This window comes from Plutella xylostella, chromosome 22 (genome assembly GCF_932276165.1).
Source record: "Plutella xylostella chromosome 22, ilPluXylo3.1, whole genome shotgun sequence".
Taxonomy (NCBI): Eukaryota; Metazoa; Arthropoda; class Insecta; order Lepidoptera; family Plutellidae; genus Plutella; species Plutella xylostella.
This window is the reverse complement of record NC_064002.1, coordinates 9,595,390-9,622,271: the sequence shown is the minus strand read 5'-3', so window position 1 is coordinate 9,622,271 and position 26,882 is coordinate 9,595,390. Positions and strand designations below refer to the sequence as shown.

Genomic DNA, 26,882 nt, shown 5'->3' with positions numbered 1-26,882 from the left:
GTTTTCTTCCTCATTCAAACACACAAAAACATTAAATTTTCCAAAGACTCTTTTGGGGAAAATAAGAAAATGAATACTGATTGATAAATTTCTATACTAACCTAGGTAGATTTTAACTGAAATGAAGACAATTAATCAATAAATTACGGACAGACGAAACTATAAGGGTTCCTAGTAGACTACAGAACCCTCAAAACTGGATTTTGTTAATTGAGTTTCTTTTTCTTCTTTTTTTTTTGCCAGATAGTACAGCAAATTTCGAGTTATCTTGATGAGAGTAATCAACCCATAATAGTAATCGATTAATTCGAGTTCATGAATATATTATAATATATATAGATTGGCAACTCTGCCAAGTCCGCCTTATCATATGGCAACATTGGTTTAAAAATATAGTTATTGATTGATGTTTCGTTTGACAGGCCGTGAGTGAGAGAAAAACATTTTTCATTTGTGAAAAAACATTAGTTTAATTCAGTGAAATTGTGTACGTTTGGTAAAAAAATCTGTGGGAATTGCTGTAAAGCAATCCAGAAAAATGAGTGAGCTCAGACACCGCCGCGGAGAAGGAGACGGAAACGACAAAGCTGAGACTGCCGGGGAATCTGACCATGTATTTATTTCTTTTACACTTTGTATTTGTATACTTTATTGATCAAATATACCTTTAGTCTAAAACCTCTACGCGTTAACAGGTTGACTCTGAAGAAGAGAAGCCATTAGAGGACAAATATGTTGAGGACATGGCTAAGAACCTGCCCCAGGGAACTGATAAAACTCCAGAGATGTTGGACTCGGCGCTCTCAGGACTATCTTCCAGGTACATAATATTTTTAAATAAGTACCAGTAAAAATATACAAGTTCAAATCTAGGGCTATTGCGAAAAATTTCCCTCTGATTGTAATATTCTTTGATATCTTGTTAGATGGAGGAACTGGGTAATTCGAGGCATTTTCACCTGGCTGATGATTGGGGCCTTCTGTTTGCTGATCTACGGAGGTCCATTGGCACTTATGATCACGGTAAGTTAGACACCTCACAAATCAACTCATAATCATCATCATCACAACCCATCTGTATGCATGGATTTCCTTCCAATGAAGGAAAGCATATAAAATCCACCACTTACTTACACATTTTTCCTTACATCCAATAGTAAAATACCATAAACTTTGCATGGATAAATTTGTTATATTGCATAAACGTTTTACAATTATTTCAGTATGTATTTACACTCTACGTATTTCCTCAGGTTCTATGTGTGCAAGTGAAATGTTTTGAGGAGATCATCAACATTGGGTATGCGGTGTACCGAGTGCACGGGCTGCCGTGGTTCCGGTCCCTCTCCTGGTACTTCTTGCTGACGTCCAACTACTTCTTCTATGGGGAAAACCTGATTGACTACTTTGGAGTTGTTATCAACAGAACTGTGAGTATATTTGTTTTTTATGTGTTATGTGATTGCATATAAGACTTGAATGTCCCATTCATAATTATTCATATAAATTATGTGATACATCAAATCCTCAAGATCCTCTCTTAATCCAATTCTGATCAGTACTTGTAATATACCAAAACCCTTCCAATCCAATTTTAAATATACAAATGTATGACACAAAACTCATACTTTCCCCATATTTTAGAAGATTGTCCTCTAGGAAAAGTAATAAAATTGGTACTCATAAAATAAATAAGTGTCTATAGAATAGTTATCACTTTAACCAAACTATAAATGGTGTAACAATAAGTTACAACCATTGTTATTGTATTGTAGTATGCATATTAAAGACAGTTGATAGATTGTGAGTAATATGTTTAGTGAGCTACTTATAGAATGGGCAGGACTGTAGTATAATATTGTCCATGGTTGAAAATTATAGTCCCTGTCTATTCAACAGTAAGTATAATTTATGCCTACACAAAGTGCATGTAATAGTGCAGTCTATGTATGTAGCAAGAGCAACATACATAGCACGGCGCGGGCACTTGTTCCATTTTGAATAGAGGTATTTTAGTGCCTTATCAATTTACTTATATATTATTTTGGGTCATAGTGAGTTATTGTAGTATTCCACCATCGCTTCATTCATGAAAATTGCACGAAGTCAGTAGACAAGACATCTAAGGGAGTACCTACTTTTATTTTTCTTAAGAAGTTCCAAAACAATGTTGTTATCTTAATTAATAAATTACGTGTGAAGAGTATTGACCTTTGTGATGTAAATTGAATAATTTCTCGTCTTTATCTGATTGCATCGATCGTATGATCGTGTTTACCGAAGCAATTTCGATAAGACAAAACAATAATACGATACTGTGCGGTGTGCGCGTCATAAAGTCTTGTCATAGATGCGTAGATGCCTGTCTCGCTCACGCACGTGACGTGGCCTTGAAAGAGAGAAGGACGGAAAGTTAACACAACTTCTCGTAAGCGCTACTATTGCATCTACTTACGAAGTTTTGGAGAGATGTCATCGGTACGTTTAATGCAACGAGATAAAGTCGTGGTTAACGCAGCAGTACAGTTAAGTAGTAGTAGAGTACCCATTCTCGTATTTTGAAAACGAAGTCGAATAGACACTGCATCTCGTATGATAAATTTAAATATAGAACCGGAACCGAGCAATTTTTTAGAACTCTTCTCTACATATATCTGCTAATTTACTAGCCATAACCGTATTGTAAAAATCAATTTTGTTGGATTATTTTTATTAATCCTATTCCACAGAAAGTTTTAATCCATTTATGATATCAAATAAATAGCTCAGCTTAGAAACTAGGTACTCATAGGTACCTAATCGTAATTTGATAATGGGATTGACTTGTTTATGATTTTTTTATAATTTCGTCAAACATTAGGTAGATAATCATAATATTATTTATAATGCAGACACCTAGGTTTATATTTTATATGTAGAGTACCTCATCACTTCACCCCAGTCTGATCTACAAATAGAAGTGTCGAGACAAATAGTATATACAGGGTGGCCCAAAGAGTGACGTCCAAAGGAAAATGTTTGATTCCTTAGGTCAAGGGGTAGCCAAATCACCCCCATGTATGTTCAGCAATTTTTAGTAGTTTAGGAGTTATGATTTTTTTTCCAATTTTTCTACGAAAATCGACCTCAGTGGATTAATTATGTTTTTTTTAATTTTTGGATAACTTTTTTAAAGCATTTTTTATTTTTGTGTCATCCTCTTAAGTTGTTCTTTTAACCATAAAAGTTTCAGCTTCCTAGCTGTAATGTAAGTTAGTTATTTTTTTATCGAAAGTTCGAATTATATCATCGAGCTAGACTGCTCTGAATTTTCTACTTGAAATTAAAAATTGAAAAAGATATTCTCATGGTGCCTTATTAATTTTAAAAACTCCGCAAGGTTCCAAAATTACATAAAAATAAAAATAAACTATTGCTTAATAGGGTATTATTTGCAGAAAAAAGCCTTCAAAGGTACCTGGGTGGAAATTACCTAATTAGTAAATTGTTTCAGAAAGTTGAAATATTCCTGTTATGTCATTACTAAGGACTAATTAAGTTAGAAAATGTATCGAATTAAAGGGAAAATTAAATTATTTACTTTTTTTTTTTTATTTACGTTACATTTTTGAATGTAAATTCTTAGAAAAATGTTTTAGTCTGAGTAGTAAGACTTATGAGATAATTTTTTATTAATAATAAGTAAATAAACTCAAATAATTATTTTACAAATTTACTCACAATAAATTTTCAAAATGGCGACCTCCCATAGCAATACACAACCTACATCTACGTAACTTGTAACTTTTTGACAGATGTCACATTTTTTACATTTGTCACTTTTTTTACTTAAAGAAAATTTCTTGCGTAGATGTAGGTTGTGTATTGCTATGGGAGGTCGCCATTTTGAAAATTTATTGTGAGTAAATGTGTAAAATAATTATTAGAGTTTATTTACTTATTATTAATTATTAATAAAAAAATTATCTCATAAATCTTACTACTCAGACTAAACATTTTTCTAAGAATTTACATTCAAAAATGTAACGTAAATTTAAAAAAAGTAAATAATTTAATTTTCCCTTTAATTTGATACATTTTCTAACTTAATTAGTCCTTAGTAATGACATTACAGGAATATTTCAATTTTCTGAAACAATTTACTAATTAGGTAATTTCCACCCAGGTAGGTACCTTTGAAGGCTTTTTTCTGCAAATAATACCCTATTAAGCAATAGTTTATTTTTATTTTTATGTAATTTTGGAACCTTGCGGAGTTTTTAAAATTAATAAGGCACCATGAGAATATGTTTTTCAATTTTTAATTTCAAGTAGAAAATTCAGAGCAGTCTAGCTCGATGATATAATTCGAACTTTCGATAAAAAAATAACTAACTTACATTACAGCTAGGAAGCTGAAACTTTTATGGTTAAAAGAACAACTTAAGAGGATGACACAAAAATAAAAAATGCTTTAAAAAAGTTATCCAAAAAATAAGAAAAAAATAATTAATCCACTGAGATCGATTTTCGTAGAAAATTTGGAAAAAAAATCATAACTCCTAAACTACAAAAAATTGCTGAACATACATGGGGGTGATTTGGCTACTCCTTGACCTAAGGAATCAATCATTTTCCTTTGGACGTCACTCTTTGGGCCACCCTGTATTTTGCATAAAATCGATACTTCAACTGATTTATATTTCATTTATAACTTAGGTTCGAGAAATATCTAGATGTTTGCAATAATTGTATGTCCATATATTTGGCTGTTTGTTTGTTTCGTTCAGTATTTATAATGTTTTATACACGTATAATGTGCAGATTATGTACATAGTTATACCCTAACTAAAGATAACATCCTATTCGGTCTGTACAATAATGGGGCGATTAAGGGCTTGCAAGGATGGCCCTGGGTTGAGGGCTGATATGAATCTGTTACACGTTCTAAACACAGAATTTAAAGTAAGTAGTTTTTTTTTTATTAGCTCATGTTTTTTCAACAGTTTCAGATGTCATAACTTAACCTTGTTTGTGCAATAAAGAAACCTACAAAGTGAGCCTTACTTTAGTGCTAGTTTGGTATGGATTCACTCTTTGCGCTTCTGAAGGCCAAACCAATTATACTTAACGCATTGTTTAATTCGGCTATATTTTCAACGATTATCTTTGAACTGGTCTTTTTTTTATTCCTCTGGGTATCGACTGTCTATCACGTAATTTATTCACATCCTTATCATTCAATAATTTCGCTTTTTGGATTGCCCGGTGATGTTTTGCCCTAAAGTGACCTGTTATATAAAAATAAACTGGAAACCCCAAATTTCTTAACACTTACAATGACATAGATCTCATACAGAACTAAAATATCTTTAAATTAGACCATCCGTATTGTAGAGTGTAGGCCGCAAGCCAGTAGATATCTAATTAAGGTCAGCGCAATAATTTCCATTTCGTAGTAAACCGAAGCAAGAATAGCAAGAACAAATTCACCGTCAAATTCTAATCGCTGAACCACCCTGTATATAACTACACTTCCTTATGGGGAGAAAGTCAGAGCTGTTGACGATGAAGATGACAGTGTAAATACTGGGCCCCGTAAAAGTACCTATGGATCAAATGAAGGGTGGCAACTCGGAGCATTTATCAGAATAGCTTTTTTTCGACGACTTTGGAAACTCCTGAAAACGAAGTCTACTTGCCTTGCTACTATACAAGAATATCGGATACGACACTCGTAACATCATGATACTTTATTCAATATCCCAATGGATATTGCAATCAGTAGACACTATTAGTTAGTTAGAAGATTTTTACTCGACAAGTGAAGTATCATATAACATGAGTGATTAATCGTAATGATTATGGTTGTAAAATGACCGTCTACTAGTAGACTACAATGTATGCCTACATAATCAGATCGATCCCAGTCGAATCTTATCTAATCGTTAGTAAATATTGGCCAAACATGATAATACCGGCGCCTCATTTCTCATTTTTGCGAAGATTTATAACGTTACTTATTAGGTACAATACATAGTTTTCCGTAGGTACTATTGAGTTTAGCTATATACGAGTAGAGTATTTTAGCTAGTTTGCATCGTCTGTGACTACAAAATACTCCCCTAGGACAATAAATCTAACATGTTATCTACGTTTATAGTAAACAAATTGTTGGTATGCGGTTCATTCATTGTTAATTGGCTATTACTGACACTTAATTGTTTACTACAGATTGTTGAAATTTATGGTCCACTTAGTAAAGATAATTTAATTGTGTTGAGTAGCGAAGTGGCACATATTATTATGAGAAACAGTATTTACTGCTATAATCTATATGTAGGAGAAATGCACCATTATCTTGTGTTATCTTATTTGTAAAGTAGGTCATTCTGGAATCTTTAAACGCTATAAGGTTGAATGCCTACAATAAGTCGGATCATGGTCGATAACAAATATTCTTTAAAAAAATTACAATCCACTAATTCGTAAATTTTAATTAAGTTTTTTTTATATCGGTATTTTTATTTGTCCGTATATTTTTACTTTTACCGGCTTTACCTACTCTTCATTCATCACATCACTGCTACCATTTTTGTTAATATAATTTATCTCCGTTGAGGCAGAAATCTGGAGTCTGGAAGAAATTACTTTTAGTAATAAGGTCATCAATCGTCCAATAATGTTTTGTGGAGTACCTTATGTCTATGTGTGTGAATAAAGAGTTATCAATTTATCACATAAATACTTCAAACTATAAACCGACCATGTAAAACCGCCTCTTCAACACACCTAACACCTCTTCTTCTTTCGCAGGACTACCTCAAGTTCCTGGTCACCTACCATCGCTTCATCTCTTTCTGTCTCTACTGCGTCGGCTTCGTCTGGTTCGTGCTATCTCTAGTCAAGAGATACTACATGCGACAATTCTCCCTGTTCGCGTGGACTCATGTGGCCCTCCTTATAGTGGTGACACAGAGCTACCTCATCATACAAAACATCTTTGAGGGTGAGTGTACTGTTTGATAGTTTGAATATCGATTGCGTGTGTGTAAACAAGTGACGTAACACTTTTCGAAGTCGAGTGCGATGTTTGCGCGAATGGATTTTGTATGTACGAAGGCAATTATGGTATGGGTTCTGTTACTCAATAATTCTGCGTTTAGGAGAGTAGGTTTTGTTTGTGTAAAACGGTCGCCATACGATAAGAAAAACGGTATTATTATGAATCCGAAAGATAGTTTTTGTGCCTACTTTGACCTTGGTAGGCTTCTTTTTATTCCGAAACTCATTTGAACGCTGAAAATGTTATTGCGCGAATACGAAACTTCCCGAATATGAACCAAAATAAACAACAATATTTTGGCTGATTATGAAACAACAATGTTATATTTAGAGCAGTCATTTACGTCTAATATTAGCACATCGCATCGTAAAATTACTTTTCCTTAAAATTTGTAAGTTCAGAATCAGCAGTAGGTACTCTAATTTCAAGTCTTACTATATTTATGGACTTTACGGTCGCATTGTTAACATCTATGCGACTACGCCACGGTTTGAGATGGGTTAGATTAGAGCTTTTCAATAAAATTGCATTGTAGCGTTCCGCGTGTATTGATTGAATAACAAAATACTTTATATTAAATATACAAAATATTTTACTGGTGATTTTATATGTTTAGTACCTGTTCTGCAATAGTTCCTTAATGAAATGATATGTCAAGGCTAAGTTAGCTCTACGTATCTGTATATGAGGTATCACTAACACCTTATACCGATCGTATTGCTATATCCGTTAAGATTAAAGTCGAATAACACAGTCCTGTGCCTATGGAACTGAACTACTAAAGATATTCTACGATTTAGGTATCACGTATGACCACTTTTTAACTTTATCAAGGAGACTTGTAACCGGAATTTACATTTTAAATATGCGTTATTTACAAGGTCATTTTATTAACATAAATTGTAACTAAGTGCCTATCTTTGTTATGCTTATTAACAGTTATAAATTTAAGTTGCAAGTTTATCTTTTGTTAATAAAATAATATATATAATTAGATAGGCATAGGTACCTACATATTTAATTTTCGTCCTTAGTTGCGTGTAAATATTCATTTCACGTAAACTTTCTTCGGGTCAACCAACTTTAACATGTTTAAATTATGTTGCTGGAATGAATTAGAATAATTTAATTAAGCAATTCAAATGACAAGTAAATGGAGTATTGTGTTCTAAATACGGTTCTCGGTCCGGCATTTGTGTTGAGGAAAATTATAACAAATACTAAATAATGTCTACGTGTTATAGGCAATGTGTCTAGAAATAGCGACACTAACATATAAGTACTATTGATAATTAATTTAATTGACTGTAGGTATATGTAGATTTTTTTTTTAAATACTAAAATGACAGATTCTGAACGGTTCATCAACAGTCGATTGTACAGTGACGTATCGTTCTATTGGCGGGGCAATCGACTGTGATGAACCGTTTAGATTCTGTCAATTTAGTATCGAGAAAAAACAGACATTATAAATATAAATAATTTCCTTTAAAAGTAGTCAAACCTCTCAAGAACCTACCGTTTGACCAAACCACAAGCATTTCCAACTCCGCAACGTCCTATTTTTAGCCACAGTATAAAAACATTACCGCATTTCACATAAAACGTCCCCTGTGACAAGCGATTGTAGACTTTAAATGCAGTATACTAAGGATTCTCTCAGGGGACTTGTAAAACACGGCTACAACAATAGTCCAAGCTTCCGTGACGTGGTCGAGAGATATTTATGTCACTGCGACGACTGTCAGGGACGGGAAGCCTTTGAAGCACCCTGTATAGCCGTATCTAGGTTAGCGTGTGTCTGTGTCTGGGGCTGTTGGGTGGGGTGAGAGCGTATAATGGATACAGATATATGCAGCTATTTATTACAGGTTCTAGCGATACTTTCATTATACATATAAAAATTATAAATAAGATCGACTTAATAACCACAGTACTTAGAGAGTAAATAGTACTGTTATGACGGTGAAAAACCCTAGTTTAGATCTAGTGTTCGTCAACGACACGCTAAGATTAAATACATAGAATAGGATATCATACATGGGTTTGATCCCTTATTTTATATTATTACATTATTAGGTATTCTTTAAGCAGCAGTAAACTGTAAATTTATAGTATCGATATAGTTATAATTTTGGATATAATGGTATCCACCAAACGTTTCAGTTTCATTTTTAAAGTTTCGTTTCAATTTTAATTATAACAGCAATACTAGTAACTCAACTTACCGCTTCTCTTACCAACATAGACCACACCACACCCCATACCTCCGAAGAAGCTTCAACACAGCGCACGTCACTCCAGTGTCGGCAAACACTACTGTACCTTAACAATACACGGGACAACAATAGATTACATACCTGTCGATAAATGTTGTGTTAATGTTTGCAAACATGTCTTCGTAAAGGGTCAGTTTGCACTCAAGTCAGTTTCAGTTTCATCGATTCAGTAGTCAGATTGAAGAGTTTTTCAATTTCAAATTTAAAATTCATACATTGGTAATGGTATGATAGGATATCCAGCCACGACGAAAGTGATGATAAAGATGACATGAACACCAATAAAAGGTCCAGAAACTTTTTGATATTGTAGAATATTTTATAATTTTCTGAATGGTATTAAATTAATACATACCTACAGAAGATGAATTGAGAACCTCCTACTTTTTTTAAAGTCGGTTAAAAATGGCAGCAGTCCGGGTGGTCTGGACTTTGAACCTACTTCGGTATTGATCTGTGAAATTCTCTCATTAGAACTAGTTAGAGCGGGGAATGGAAACAATATGCTCATGTTGTTGTGGGAACGTCCTCTAATGTAAACATTTTATATTTCTGGATTCAACATACAATTTACATCTCTTCAATAACCGATGTTATGTTATGTTTTATTTGAATTATTATTATGGTAGCCATTACGGTTTAAATATTTCATTTTATAATTTTAAAAAAAATATAAATCGAAAAAATACACTTACTTTATTCGGGTTAAGTAGGTATACGTCTTGTTTTTTACTAAAACTGTAAATCGTTAATTTATAGTTCATATTTTCATAGTCTCGTGGCAATGACACTGATCCGAAAAACTTAATTGATCTCGTAATTATAAGTAGTTAACTGAGTTAAATACCGAAGCCATTAAAATGTTACGAAGATTGTATATGTTTACCTGAGGTTGTTTACTGTTTGTACTTATTATAGTAGGGGAAAAGGGGTAGTAACTGGCCACTTAAGCACCTTGGCCACTTTACGTGTGTGCTCCGTCTAAATGCATGATCTGATTTAGGTGATTTATATATCTAATGATTCACTAGATCCTGTTGATTGTTTTTATGATCAATTTAATAATCAATAAGAACTATTTATTTAAATATCTTTATTTAAATGAAAACTATCACTTTTGTGTAGTAACTGGCCACAAATTTTAGTAACTGGCACCCCTATTTTGCAGTAACTGGCCACCTAATATAATTAACTAAAATGACAAGTTTTAACCTTATAACTACTGCAAACATTATAAAAAACCTATTATAATTAATGTGTTATGACGTAGTATATGTGTTAACACTTAATAATGAGAAATACCTTATATTTCTTAACAAATAAACAGTTCATCGTCATCATTACGTCCCCACCTGCTGGGGCACGGGTTTCCTTCCAATGAAGGAAGGATTTTCTAACAAAATTTAATATAAAAACAAAAAAACTTCTACAATTCAATACCCTTTCAATGTAATTAGTGTAAAAACGTCACAATTCACATATTATTATGACAAAAATAAGTTTCTTATCTTTAAATCATCGCAAATCTTTATTAACAATCAAATTGAATTATTTCAAGTTTATATTAAGTCAAATCCTTAAATCTTAGCTTCTTCTTGAACTAATTTTAAGATAGTATAAAATACAACTTGCTACATACAACGCACGGACACTGAGAGAGGACGAGAATATGGTGTAACACGAGGTAGAGCTGGGCAAAAAAATAAGGACATCTTAAAGCTATCGGAGAGCGATGGTAGCTCAGTCGGGTAAGCGCCCGCTTCTCACGCCAGAGATGCGGGTTCGAATCCCGGTGCTGACATGTACCAATTAGTTCTTTTGACTTAAGTACAATGTATACCATCACTCTTACGGTGAAGGAAAACATCGTGAGGAAACCTGCATGTCTAGATTTTGCACATCTAGATATGTGATCCCACCAACCTGCAGTGAAATGCCAGCATGGTGGGAAATGGTCCAAGCTTAGAAAGGCAGTTTAGACCTTGGGGATATGCACAAAGGTTCCATTCGAGGGAGCCAGGTGCAGGCACTGACACCCCCACACAGAATAGAATAGAATAGGGCTATCGGAAATCCTTAGAGAGGGACACGATAACCCTGAAGTCTGACCACATGCTCTACCATCGGGAGGGTAACCAACTGTCCCAAGGTGGCGTAGGATTTCTTGTCAACAAGACCCTTGTTAGCAACGTAGTGGAGATCAGGTGTCGAATCTGGTAGCGTACCTTGTACTTAAACTAACCGAGAGGGATTCCTTGAAGGTCGTACAGGTATATGCACCAACCTCGACACACTCTGACACAGAAGTCGAAGCAGTATAGTTACGAAGATATCTCTAGGGCTATCAAGTGTACTGCTAAGACCCAATACACCATTGTGATGGGGGACTTCAACGCCAAAGTGGGAGTACAAGAATGCAAAGAATTGAGGGTAGGACCCCATGGTTTTAGTAGCAGAAATCGGAGAGGACAAATTCTTGTTGACTTCCTCGAATGAGACAGGCCAGAATGGGCTATACTTGATGAATTCTTTCTATGACAAACATCCCCGGAGGAAGTGAACATGGTCAAGCCCCGATGGTGTAGGACGAAAAATGAAATCGACTTAATTATGACTGACAAGCGGCACATATTCAGAGATGCCTCAGTGATCAATAGATTTTAAACTCTGAATATAAACTTCTGGAGAGAAGACGACTGATGAAGCAGGCCCTTCGTCCCACGCTGCACCAAATTGAAGTTGGCATGGCAACACCAGCTTCCAAAGAGAACAACAGAGCCGATTCGAATCGCTGCTCACCACTACGGATATTGACGAGGATACAGTCCAATTAGTGAAGACTGTTTGTGGGCTGGGCCACCATTATCTTGAAGAGATTTTAGCATATATCCTGAAACATAAAATAGTTCTCAGTAACTGGCCATGTAGTAACTGGCCACTAGAATACCTATGCCAGTTACTACTAAATATTGAACGATTTTTACAAAATTTATACCACAGAAAATGCTATTTAAAACCAAGGTAATAAGCTGTATTTTAAGTTAATTTACTTGCAAGTAGCAAATTGGGGTAACTGGCATAGGGGGGCCAGTTACTAAAAATACTATAAAACTGGAACCAGTAACTGGCCAAGTCGAAAAATGCAATAAAAAATCAAATTAAGGATTAAATCAGTACAAATTATGATTACTTAGCTCAAAATCTATCGTTGTCACTATTTAAAGTCACTCACAGAAGCTGGGGACAAAAAATATCGCCTCTCAAAATAATGTCTTCGCTTAACGTTTTCTTAGCGCACAACCATTTTATCAGATGCACTGTCGCCGACTGTCAGAAAATTGCGGGCATTTTGAAGACCAATCCTTCAAGCGGAATGAGTGTGAACTAAAATGAACGATAACTTACTAATGGTTAGTGTCAAGCTGTAACAGATGGCGTGCTGTCATCGTGTTTCTTATTTTAGGCGAATAAAAAGCTGTGTGGCCAGTTATTGGGGGTGGCCAATTTCACCAATGTTTACCCTATCTCGTTATTTTATTACTGATGTACATAAATATATTTACTGGAATTCATTTTAAAATACTAACTATGTGCCACAGTAAATAGTATATTTTAAACATAAGATAGGATCTTAACAGAGAGACAGACGGACAGTCAACCAATCATAAAAAACACACACACACTCACGCCTTGTACTAATGTACTCCCTTGCGGGGTAGGCAGAGGTGCATTGCTGCACCCACTTTTCGCCAGAGTGTTATGTTAGTTCCAATGTAATAGGGGGCGGGCCTATTGCCATTTTACGGGCACATCCAAGACCAATCTGTGTTTAAACAAATATCTGCCCCAGCCGGGAATCGAACCCGGGACCTTCGGCTCAGTAGTCAGGGTCACTAACCACTACGCCATTCGGTCGTCTAAACCAATCATACTCACAATTATAGTAGGTAATTTAATTTGTTAGGTATCAGATGTGACTTGGAATTCATAAAAGTCTCTCGTGAAAACGCCTCATTTCAGCCCGACAAACTTATCCCAGGTAGCCACAATTCTGACTTCGTTTATTTTGTTTAAGTAGCAGACTACCTACTATTGATTTAGTCTGTTGAACTTTAGCGTGTACTGTAAATAGGCTGGTGGCCCGCGGGATGGCCAATTTGTTTCCATTACATTAAGTAGGATTGGACGGTTCTGTAACTATGTGAGTTTGCTAACAAAAAAAGCTAAGGACGTATCTACTTATCGTACGCAAAATAGAATGAGCATGCAACTGATTATAGGTAATCCTCTAAGTAGTTCAAGAAAAATACTTTATACATGGAGATGATCGATATATAAGTACCTACAAATCACAAACAAACAAACGCACAGCCTGTAACTGCAGAACATGAGTTTAATCCAAGACTATAGGGATTTTGAAGTTAGGCTATACCAATAACTAATAAGGCTAATAATCCTTACATGTCTCGAAAAACCTACACAATTAAAAATCTTTTGTGTTATTTACGAATCCTGAGTCTCCGGGCCGTGTGTTTGTAACTTTTTTAACCTAGAGAGCTAAGAGCTAATTCCAATACTCTACATTAACTATCAATATCCTTCCTCTTCCAGGTCTCATCTGGTTCATAGTGCCGGTCTCCATGATCATCTGCAACGACGTGATGGCGTACGTGTTCGGCTTCTTCTTCGGCAAGACTCCCTTGATCAAGCTCAGCCCCAAGAAGACGTGGGAGGGCTTCGTCGGCGGCGGGTTCGCTACCGTCGTGTTTGGCATGTTTGTAAGTATAGAGTGGAATGATATAGCCAATTGCCATAACTGTAAAGATTAACCAGAACTCTGGCTTCTGCCAACACTGTACTGAATACCAAACTTCTTCTTGATTTAGAAAAACGTACCTATATTGAATCGTTAGGTATACTTAGGTACCTGGGAGGGCGTTGTGTTTGGGATGTTTGTAAGTTCCTATAGACGGGTAAAAGTAGTATAGTCAGGCGAAAGGGGGTGACTCAGGGAACAGGCGATAATTAATATCGACGGTCGAATGGTGCAGTGGTTAGTGACCCTGACTGCTGTGCCGAAGGTCCCGGGTTTGATTCTTGCCTGGGGCAGATATTTGCTTACAGACAGATATTTAATATGTGTTTGTGTAGTTCTGGGTGTTGGTTACAATTATAGTCATGGCATTGTGTATGGTTGCTGTCCGAGACCCATATTACAGACTCTGTCTAGTTTAGGGTCGGATGGCCGTGTATGAGATGTCCCCACATATTAACCTTCAATTTTTCCCCTTCCTCAGATAGCGTACTTCATGTCGCAGTACCCGTACTTCGTGTGCCCCATCGAGTACTCGGAGTCGGTGGGGCGCATGGCCATGGACTGCGAGCCGTCGCTGCTGTTCCGCCTGCAGGAGTACACGCCGCCGCTGTGCCTGCAGCCGCTCATGAAGATTGTGAGTAGACCAGTAGTAGACATGGGGTGGAATAACCGTTTGGTAGTAGTATTTGTCCGGCGACGGGACGGCGAAGCGACGCTAGCGCCGCCGGGCGTTTAAAGTATATGCAATTCCATGTTTCTAACACGCTCCCGAATCTTTATGAATACATAGGTACACAAAGGTGCGTCCAGATTTTTTAGTACATAAACTTTTGTGAAAATGTGCACCAAGCTAATTAGACTTTACCACACATAAAAATCCAGTAGTAAAACAATGGTTGATAAAAAAACAACAACTTTTTATATTTCGTGAAAATGTTCTACCTACCTGCGATTGCCGTTCCATATGCCACTGAAACTTTTGTCCTATATGCGAACTTTGCGAGTGTATAATATTTTGTCGTTTGTCCTCAAGCACACACTTTTTAATATATTTTTTTACATTTCCCCCACAGATCGGCATGGAGAAGTTCAACATGTACCCGTTCATGATCCACTCGCTGTCGCTGAGCGTGTTCAGCTCCGTCATCGGGCCCTTCGGAGGGTTCTTCGCTTCCGGCTTCAAACGCGCTTTCAAGATTAAGGTACAATTTTAGTTCCACTGTCAACCATACCAACGTACGGCCAGCCATTTCTGTCCAAGAATTGATAACTTACAGGTTGGGTATTTAGATCTGAATTGCAGACCATAAGCATGCCACAGCCTGAACGCTGGTACACTGGCCTTAGACGACCTTAGACAGAACCGGTAGTGGTTGGATGAGCAGGGCCAAGAACAGAGAGTTTTGGCACTTTTTACGAGATGTTTATGACTATAATCCCCCTATTGGCTTCTAATAATGAAGATAACTAACCCTACCTATCTACTGTCTATCTACTGTAGTCCATACACCTATATTACTTAGCAATAAACTGGAGCACTTTAACTTACTAATAAACCTTCTTCGCCAGGACTTCGGCGACGTGATCCCGGGCCACGGCGGCATCATGGACCGCTTCGACTGCCAGTTCCTGATGGCCACCTTCGTCAACGTGTACATCACCAGCTTCATCCGCACCGCCACGCCACAGAAACTGCTGCAGCAGGTAACTAACTTATTATTATTACCTACTAGGAGTAGTAGAGGGTTCAAACACACATGAGTAACTGTAGACGCCATTCAAGGTTCTGAAAAGTCATAACAGGAGACAGAGAAGCTTAAGAGATACGTTGGATTATGGAAATCGTGACTATCACGTCGGAGTCACCACTTTAAAGATGCGAAAGAAGAGTAACTTGATTGTCCGTGGCACAAAGTTTAGCGTTGGGAATTAGTATTTAATCAGCTACTTGAAGACTACACTGCCACCTGCAGCAGGTAACTACTAGTACTAGTAATAGTCTTCTAGTACCCACACATGACTAACTATTCAAGGTTATAAAGAGTGAAAGCAGAATGCAGAAAAGAGTAAGATTCACGTCGGAGTAAATAGACTATAACTATCACGTCGGGGTTACCATTAATCTCAATATTTAAGGTTCTATAGAGTCATAGCAGGAGACAGATAAGCTTAAGAGATTCGTTGGAATATGGAAATCGTGACTCGTCGGAGTCACCACTTTAAATATGCGAAAGACGAGTAACTTGATTGGCCGTGCCACAAAGTAAAGCATCGGGAATTAGTATTTACTCAGCTATCTGGAGACATGGATTTAGGATTTCATTATGAATGCTACACTGCCATCTGTCGGTAATCTCCGGTACTTGTTCGATGTGAGTACAAGCATGATGGACCGCTTCGACTGCCAGTTCCTGATGGCCACCTTCGTCAACGTGTACATCACCAGCTTCATCCGCACCGCCACGCCGCAGAAACTGCTGCAGCAGGTTACTACTACTACTAGTACTAGTGGCAGTCTTCAAGTAGGCATTCGTTACTGTGGCTAATATCCTAATTTGTTCCACAGGTATACAATCTGAAGCCGGAACAGCAGTTGCAGCTGTTCTACGCGCTGAAGGAATCTCTCGAGAACCGCAATATCCTCAACTTGTTACCTTAAACGCCATCTAGCGGGCGGCCCTGTAACTACACTTGAAGATACCGACCTCCCAACAGTTAACGGTATAAATGTTAAAACCCATGAGATATAGAAACAAAGTGGAAATAGCGGCAGCTACGTGAGTGTGAGTAGATACGAGAATAGCTATAGCACAGCTATGTCAGCTGTGATAAGAGCGGGATAGCAAGAAAGTCGTCGTTTTCGTATTGTTTCTTTATCCACATGGTAAATAACAAATTTAAAGATGATACGGCATACCCGTGCATAATTAAAACTGAATATATTGTATTGATCCTCCATTTAAACACCTGTTATGTCATCAAAGAGCTATAATGATATCTTTAGGAGTAGATGCAGGACTATAAAAGGAAACATAATATACATTGAGGACAGATTTTTCATCATTACGAACATCTATGAAAGGGGATGAAAAATTATATGTAGGAAGGGTAGACATTCATTGCCCAAATTCATTTATAGCTAAATAATAAGCTATGTTATACTTGCATTTTTTCGTAAATGAAAATGTAATTACTTTTAAATGTGTACCGTGGAATATAAATATAAAACTTGTCTAAAACGTAAAAAAAACTATCTCTAGTGAGAGTGGAAACGTATCCTTGCGATGTTAGAGAACGTTTTCGATAATAACAAAAGGACATATCCCACGGCGCGCCTCAATGCAATTCAAACAGAAAAGTTCTAGTCTTCAAAATATATAACCTTAGACGTAATTAAAATTGAAACCAGACTATATTATGACGACCTGATCCAACGTGCATAGTCGACTATTAAAATTACGCGATTTCGTTGTCGTCTAATCCACGAATAACCGTACCTTTGATTAATATGTAAGTAAGTTAGGTTTAAATAGAAAATTATACTATTGAATATTTAAACGCTAAGTACAGTGAAGTCTGAGCTTAGGCTTGGCAGCGATTGGCTAAGCTTCCGTTAATAGCCAATCAGAAAGAGCTGCTTTTTTCTTGTAGTTAAATCGAGTGATAAGCTCAGAATTTACTTGCCTGTATTAGTTATCAGTAATAATAATATTATTATTCTCATTATAGTCGCTCCTATAAATGGTATTCCTTTACGAATATTGCTACAGATGTTATACATATTAAATGAAAATACGCTATGGATGCAGATAACTAAATCCTATTTTTCATAGATAATTTATATGTTTTAATGAACGTTACTTTGAACTCGAAATATTATGTGCTTATTTACTTTAAGTATATGTGATTCATTAGTTTTAATTTAAATGTAGATTACATTGATCATCGCTTTAGACTTCGTTAGTTTTTTCATTGTTTTGTTGCCGAAGTATTTTTTCTTAATGGAATGGACAGGGTGGTGGGAATTTTAACCAGATTTTTGCATTATGCACCCTCGGTTACTTACTGACTGATATATTATTGAATGACTGTTTCTGTGCTAAATATTTAAAGGGTAAATTTTGATTAGTTTACACTGAATATTTCGGATACACTTTATGATATGACATTGATTTTTGTCTTGGTGAAATACCTACTTATTTCATGAATTTTGTTTTCTAATCCCCATTTCGTTAATTTTAACAAACATAGGGGTGGTATACGAAGAAAGCAAGATGTTTAGTTAATATGACATGCGTGGATGTTGATTAAGTAGCGGGAATTGTTTATGTATAGGTACGTACGTAGAACTGTTGAGTGCTAGAGAGATGTTTGACAAGGTATAATCGTTAAATTATCAGCTTTATTGCAAATTATAGTATCGACTACAAAGTAGCTGACACGTAACACAGTCAATTTAAACTGTAGTTATATCTCGGTGTTTTCAAAATTGACATAAAAATGCATATCAGATGATGGGGTACCTCAAGGAAGTATTCAGTCACGTACACTCTTTGTGTTTATCAATGACATTGATAACATGCATTGGGATAAATTTTGATATTGAGAACAATAAGAGATATTGGCATTGCTATAAGAAATGCAGTTGAATGGAGGGCTAGACGGTTCCTTACTTTAATTGTAATAAAGTTGTTAGTTTAACTACTAGATGGATTAAGAAAATAGGTCTCATTTAAACTTGAATTGACTAATATTTGTGTTTATAAGTTAAATACATACGGTAACCGTATTATTGCGAACAAAAACCTGTTAAGTTTGGTGATTTTTCTGTAATGTTATGTTGTTTGCTTGTTTTTACTTAGAAATTATTTTCATAATATAAATAGATCTTGGCGTAGTAACTGTTAATCCATACCTTTTTCATGATACGATGCACGTCCAAATGTAGTTTTCTACGTTTTGTACGACACATAGAAAGTTTCCTTTTTGTAACCTAAATCCATTTTTTTAATTTAAAAATATATACTATTATCTCCACTACGTGAGATCTAAAACAACATTTATTATTATGTATGGACCAATATTAAAGTAAAAAGTTTATTTTAATGTTATTCTTAATTCGTTAAATTTTAAAATCCTATGTTTATGTTTCGCCATAATTATTATATGAAATATGTATAGAAAGTTAAGTGTGCAAAATTTATTTCCTGTTAAGGTTGGATATCCGGGTAATTTAAATAACAATGATAAGAAATATATTTTCATTTAGAATCTGTTGTTTTCCATTGTAGAAATGTACCTACGTAGTCTATAATTTCATATAATATGTCATATTCATAGGTAACAGTATATAATCAGAGTAAAATACCTACAAGTAACCCTATTGGCTACTGATTCAAGGGTGAACTCTATTGACGAACATTTACTAAGAAAATTGCAGATTCTAAATTTAAAATCAAATACTTACTGCTAATTAAAGTTATTAATTATTATATTTAAATGTCGCTTTATGTAGTTTGGATGTTTATGTCGTGTTAGTATTAACATTATTCAATAGAATTCATGTCTGTCAATTTATTTAAGACTATGTTGAACGTAAAATTAGAATACATTATCTGAACACAGTGTCTATACCTTTTTTCACGGGGAAAGACATCTGACAGGACCCTTATTACATTCGAATAAGGGTAGTTTTTGTTTGTATCAGATGTCTTTCCCCGTGAAACAAGGCATAGTGAGAGATTACACCGTTCAATCAGTGACAAGTAAACGCGAACTAAGCTACTTTTCACTGCCGGAACGGTGTAAAATCTCGCACTCCACATGCTGTTTCTTTCAAATAAACACTCTTCTTACCTCACCAACCAAATCAGAAGTATATTCATGATGCTCGCTTACTCATTGTTATAATTATAATAAAATGTCACAACAAAAAAAGATCTTGATAATCTTCTAGAAATTGATGTTTCTGGTCGTATGTGTTAGGTTACTGTATGTACCTATTTAAAATAAATTATTTATTAGTTTATATGTGAATCCTAATACTTGTATTGAAGTGAAGTGAATAAATAAATACATTTAAACTTAAAATAACTTTACTTTTGGCCTTTTCCTACAGTTTCTCATTTGAAGACGTAACGTTAAGATTTTTGTTATGTTTCGTATATTGTTAGTCTAAGGCCCTGTTTCACAATGTCTGATAAGTGACTACCTGTGAGGTTAAATGCATGCTGTCACTCTCTGTTGTTTTTTTTTTGACAGTGACAGCATGTATTTTATCTTACAGGTAGCCACTAACCAGACATTGTGAAACAGGGCCTAAGGATTATTAGCAGTCAGGGATATTTCTGTCACTACTTGTCTGCAGTCTTCAGTCTTAAGGTTAGTTCAAGGCCTTTTCAATTGACTAAGCCTCGTTAAGTCGCCTTGTATTCACCGTAAATCCCGATAAACACCAAATAATGAAGCGTTTACAATTTTCTTCCTTCCGTTATTCAATACCTTGGAATCTTATTCCGGTGGCTCAATATACGATGCGATGGATAAAAAATTGCTCTTCGGTGGTATTTAAATTGAAAATAATTAAGATCTCATGATACAGGTATGTCACATTGTATAAGTAGGTAGTATCTATAAAAAAAAGTGACTCAATTTGAAAATCTTTAGTTCTACTATCTTTGGAAATTCGTTGAAAACAAATTCAATCCTGTACGGGTTGAATTTGTTTTATATTCTGTTATAATACAACACTTAAAACAACCATCACTTTTGAAAATAAAATATGGCTAAACTTTTTCGGCGGGGTTAAAAACACCAACAAAGTTTCTAGTACCTACCTACTTACCATAACTCATCAGTGCTTATGTAGGAACCTAAGTAATAAGTATAACTTAGTAGTTAGGGTACGTACACGCACAGTACTCGCACACCTAAGTACACACTAGCCCAGTTCCTCAAGGCACGAACAATGTATATTTTTTGCAATAATTACACAGTTAGCTGCGTTACTGCGACTGGATCCGTTTCCGGTAGTTTTTGCGAACGAGACATGTTTGTCTAAATTGTTCCCACGCAGCCCTGTTTGCGCAATCTATGTAGATCTCTTCGCGGTTTGTTTCCATTGCACGGTCTATACCGACACGTCACATAGATACATATCTAATATCCTCAGTCAGAGGTGCCTCTCAAGTGAAACAGCTGCTTTTCGCTGTACATTTGTACTCACCCGTTAGGTCGCGAGCCGTATCGCCATTGTTCGGAATGAGTACTTTGCATTTAAGATACGTGGTATAATTGTGCTCATAAATTACTTTCTTTTAAATTAAAAAATAATACAGTATTTAAAAAAAAGCGATCTCAAGCTCACATGCTGCTCACAAGCACATCCACACAAACACCACTGCTACACACATCACACACAACATGTCCCTGGATTTATAACAGATTAACAGACTGGATTTATAGCTGGTCCCTTCATCATCAGGGATCGCTATTTTAAAAACTCCGTCTGTATACTTTTAGGTGCAGGCCACCGTATATGGCAGGATTCGAACCAACGGCCTCACGAATGAGAGCCTAGACCTTGTCACACACACGTTGCACCACGTCAACCGACTTCGAAAAAAGTAGGAGGTTCAATTCGTCTGGATCTACGTTCTCCGATATATTCGCCAGTTATGGACCGATTTTGAAACATAACTTCCGATTGAAAGCGTTTTTCGCTAAACAGCCACGTTTGCGCCCTTGTCAGAGCCTAAAGCACAAATTATTCATCGTGAACGTGAAGTAAAATGAAGTAAAAGCTAGCAACATGAATATTCTTCCACTAGGTTCTACCCATCACTTTCCTAACTCTACTCCCTCTCTTCTTGATCTCATCATTGTATCGTCCACTACTCATGTTGCTAAGCACGGTCAATGTGGGGCTGATGGTTTTTCTTATCACGACCTCATCTTCCTTTCTTATAAAATTCGTCCCCCCAAGGCTAAGCCAAGAATTCTTCTTCAGCGCAATTTTAGTGGAATGGATCTGGATAACCTGAGAAGGGATGCACGGAATATTGATTGGAATGTTGTTCTAGATGCAAACAGCGTCGACGAACAAGTGTCTCTGTTCAACTCACTCTTAACCAATCTTTATGACGTGCATGCCCCGGTCAGGGCAATCAAAGTAAAGCACTTGCCGGCGCCATGGTTGACTGATGATATTAAAGACATTATTTATCGGAAAAATGCTGCCAAGTCCAAATACAAATCTCAGCCTAATGAAGGAAATAAGCAAAAATTTGTAGCTTTGAGAAATCACTGCAACAAGGTGTGTAGGGACGCACAACGACGCCACATCCATAACTCTGTAGAAAATGGCGATCCGGCCAAAGTTTGGAATTTTCTAAAGTCATTAGGTGTTGGCAAGGCCCGTAATAACGTAGTCCCGAAAGACCTTGATCTAGAATCTTTGAATTCACATTTCTCCTCTACCTCTGATTTAGACTCCGCTACTAAAATCAAAACTCTTAATCATCTTTCTTCTATACCAACACCTGACTTTCCGTCTTTTAATATTCGTCAATTCTCCGATTGTGATGTTGAGAAGAATATTCTTTCTATTACTTCCAACGCTGTTGGGAGTGACAGCTTGAGTCGAAATATGATAGTTCCTATACTTAATATAATCCTTCCCATCATCACGCATATCCTGAACTCCTCTATTCACTCTAGTACTTTTCCTTCCCTTTGGAAAGAAGCCCAAATTATCCCCCTTCCTAAAAAACATAATCCTTCGTCTTTTTCGGACTATCGACCCATATCCATCCTTCCTTTCCTCTCCAAAGTCCTTGAACGTCTTGTCCATCACCAATTAACTGGTTTTCTCATTCGAAACAATCTTATGAATCCCTTTCAGTCCGGCTTCCGCCCTGGCCACAGCACGGTCACTGCTCTCGTGAAAATCACTGATGACATCCGCCAGGGTATGGAAAATGGAAAGCTGACTATCCTATCCCTTCTTGACTTCAGCAATGCTTTTAATACTGTCAATTTCGACATCTTGCTTGGCATTCTTCGTTCTCTCAACATATCTCCAACGGTAATTGACTGGTTTCATAGTTACTTGCATGGGCGCCAGCAACGCATCCGTATAGAGGATTCATACTCTAAATGGTGCAGTACCTCAGCTGGTGTACCGCAAGGTGGCGTGTTGTCCCCTCTCCTATTTGCTATCTTTATCAATAGTATCTCTGAAAATCTATCTTCTTCCTACCACCTTTACGCAGATGATCTCCAAATTTATACACATGCAGTTCCTTCTGACTTACCTCGGGCGATTGCAGAGACGAACACTGATTTGAACAACATATCAGACTGGAGTAAACGATTTGGACTTAGAGTCAATCCATCTAAAACTCAAGTTATTATAATAGGCAGCTCTAGACTGTTGTGCAATGTGGATTTTCCGAACCTTCCATCAGTACTTTTTGATAGTATTAATATCCCATTTGCAAGTACAGTCAAGAACCTGGGAGTCTTTATTGATAAATACTTGTCTTGGGGACCTCAACTTGAATCAGTCAGCCGAAAAGTGTTTGGCTCTGCTGCTTCGCTTAGGAGATTGCGTAATTTCCTTCCAACTTCCACTAAGATTGCGCTTTCGCAATCTCTATTATTACCGATTCTTGACTACGCCGACGCCAGCTATCTCGATCTCACCCAGGAGCAACTTAACAAGCTTGAGAGACTTCAAAACTTCTGCATACGGTTTATATTTGGTTTACGTAAATATGACCATATCTCCGATTTTCGCACTAAACTCAAGTGGCTTCCTATTCGCCTTCGACGGAATACCCATATACTATCACTACTTTACAACATACTGTTTAACCCAGCATCTCCTTCCTACCTAAAAGAGCGTTTTAAGTTCCGGCACTGTTCGCATGACCGCACACTTCGGTCTGCACAGAACTTGCGACTGGAAGTTCCACCGCACAAAACCGATTTTTACGGCGATTCCTTCACAGTGACAGCTGTACTGCTCTGGAATGCTCTTCCTGAGGACATAAGACGTGCACCTTCTGCAGCTTCCTTCAAAGAAAGGGTTAAGAGGCACTACCTAAATTCACTGCCTTAGTTGAATATATTATTGCTGTATATCATTATGTATTATTGTATGTAAGTATAGGTATAATAATATATATTATGTATTTATTTATTTATTTTCTTGCTGTATTTATTTATTTAGTGTATGTAGTGTTTAAGTAGTGTATTATACACTTGCACCTCAGCTACCTCTAATTCTATTTCTATTTTCTTTTATAACTCTCTTCCATCCAAAGGTTGTCTGGTAGAGATTGCTATAAGCAATAAGGCCGCCTTTTTGTACTGTTTTTATTTTTAAGTTTTTGTTTGTATGTTCTATTTTGGTGCAAATAAAGAGTATTGTATTGTATTGTATTGTATTGTAAAATTCATCGAGTAATTTTGTATGAAAATATGAACAGCGCCCCAGGCGGTCTGTAGCAGAACTAAAATTTTCATACAAAATTACTCGATGAATTTTACTTCATGTTCACGATGAAAATTTATGCTACGGGCTCTGAAAACCTACAATGGAAACAGTTATTGTGTAAAGATGGTATTGCTATTCACAACGCGTCTTTAGTACATTATCTGCCTTGTCTCAATAAAAAGGGAAAGTAATTTATTTAGCTACAGTTCTATTTTACTTTATACATGGAGAAGAAACGCCGTACGAGGATTACGTTATAAATAATTAATTTTAATCCCTGTAATTAATTACTAATGTTTTGTGCGGAATCATGATTTAAGTATTATCATTAGTACGGTGGCCTGCGCCTAAAAGTATACAGGCGGAGTTTTTAAAATAGCGATCTCAACCTCACATGCTGCTCAAGCACATCCACATAAACACCACTGCTACACACATCACACACAACTCATCCCCGGATTTATAACAGATGTAGCTGGTCCCTTCATCATCAGGGATCGCTTTTTTAAAAACTCCGCCTGTATACTTTTAGGCGCAGGCCACCGTACTTACTCAATTTTTGTATTTAATCCTAAGTATATAGGTTCTTAAGTTACTATGTGAAATGCTTTTGTGTCTTATTAATTAGGTACCATGAGGAGATATCATTAGGCTCATTCAAAATTAATAGAAACTTTGAACTAATTTACATTCAGGGTTAATTAGTTACAGTTACAGTCTTACAGTTATCTGACTCTACTGTTACTGTTTAAGAACTCTAAAAAGCCCAAAGTTTTAGGTTTAGGACGATTTCTCATTGAGATTAACCATGCTGGCCCAAATTGTAAACAATATTCTGCGCAGCTCATCGTGCGAACTGCGATACGTACGATACCGTGACGTTCACCGTTCACCTATACCCGTACGGTATAGGTGAACGATTACGTTTAGGGTAGGCCACCCGTCTATTTCCTGATATTGCATACTTAAAACATGCACCCAAATTAATAGTGAATATCTATTTCAGTTGGAAGATTGGAAGACACATCTTTGGGACTACAGTAAGTTTTAAGTATTCACGGTTTATTAACCTCCTCACCATCAGTAGATTCAATTAGAAAAAATACCTGCTGCTTACCGTTTCATATTTAGCATTTTTATTCAATTTTCGTCCGTAGGTATGATAATAATAATATGAGCCTACATCAGTATAATTGAATATTTTCCATTAATATCAACACTTTATGCAGATATCAAATTGAATTTCAGTTAATAAAATTACAATACGAATTGCAAGCGTTATAAAATTTAATTCAAAATTCTTTTGTGAGACATATCAAAGCCATAATAACGCACGTAGTTACAGTTTTAACCCCCTTATTCATAGAAAAGTTACAAGACGTTTTAACTAATAAACTGTTTTGTCCCTCTCTGTCAAAGAACAAATTGTTCTTTGTCGGAGTGGGACAAAACAGTTTATTAGTTAAAACGTTCTGTAACTTCTCTATGAATAAGGGGGTTATACTACGAGAAGTAGTTAAATATTTGTAAAGAAGTCGAAGCTTGTAAGTAGGTTGTACTAATCAACAAATTTTAATGCAACGAATACGTAATTTAGGTATAGTGATTCTATATTCTAACTTATTAAGTACAGTGGCGAATAATATTGAGCACTTATTCCACTTTTGTACCCGACTGTACCGGCCGCACAAAAAGAGGGTTATTCTGATTCTGTTTCTGAGCACATTAGACAGCCTAAATTTTTACCATATACAGGGAACTTAAATCCATTCTCCGTTATTAACCTCCCAATCAAACCAGTCATAAACTGTTATTCATTACATAACACAAACACCAGTGGAATCTTAACATATTCGATTTTGGAGCGATTTATTGCAGTTGGACGAAAATGTGATAAGTCTCTAATGAACATTCCGTCCCGCTCTAACTGCGATCGAGTGACAGAGACGAATGTATTTGGGGACAACAATATGCAGACTGCCACCAAGCATTGCTTTCTTTGCCTTGGAAGTAGGTTGCTTCGGTTATGTCAGGTGTAAACACTATACGGAGCTGCTACAACTGTGACAACGATAACTGAGGTGTGACAAATATGGTATAATTTTGAATTGTTTTAAAATATTGAATATTATGAGACTTAAGTATGTAATTAACATTTTTACCTACAGTAAATGTAAAGATATGTATGTCCAATAAGCTTAAGTTTGAACTTGAAATGTTTGCAAAAAATAGTAGGTAAAA

At 36.2% G+C, this 26,882-nt stretch overlaps 1 protein-coding gene across 2 annotated transcripts; it reads left to right on the top strand.

Annotated features, from left to right (window-relative positions):
• The first annotated feature begins 389 nt into the window (after nucleotides 1-389).
• LOC105385722 (phosphatidate cytidylyltransferase, photoreceptor-specific) lies at nucleotides 390-17,928 on the top strand. Of its 2 annotated transcripts, XM_048629084.1 has the most exons (11): nucleotides 390-613; nucleotides 696-820; nucleotides 927-1,023; nucleotides 1,254-1,430; nucleotides 6,796-6,988; nucleotides 13,936-14,102; nucleotides 14,622-14,774; nucleotides 15,214-15,342; nucleotides 15,710-15,766; nucleotides 16,549-16,626; nucleotides 16,707-17,928. In XM_048629084.1, the coding sequence occupies exons 1-11, from the start codon at nucleotides 539-541 to the stop codon at nucleotides 16,797-16,799; spliced, it is 1,344 nt and encodes a 447-aa protein (XP_048485041.1). In that variant the 5' UTR covers nucleotides 390-538; the 3' UTR covers nucleotides 16,800-17,928. The 2 variants fall into 2 exon arrangements, with proteins under 2 accessions (XP_048485041.1, XP_011554446.1); XM_011556144.3 differs by lacking the exon at nucleotides 16,549-16,626 and having other exon boundaries at nucleotides 15,710-15,844.
• Nucleotides 17,929-26,882: the final 8,954 nt, after the last annotated feature.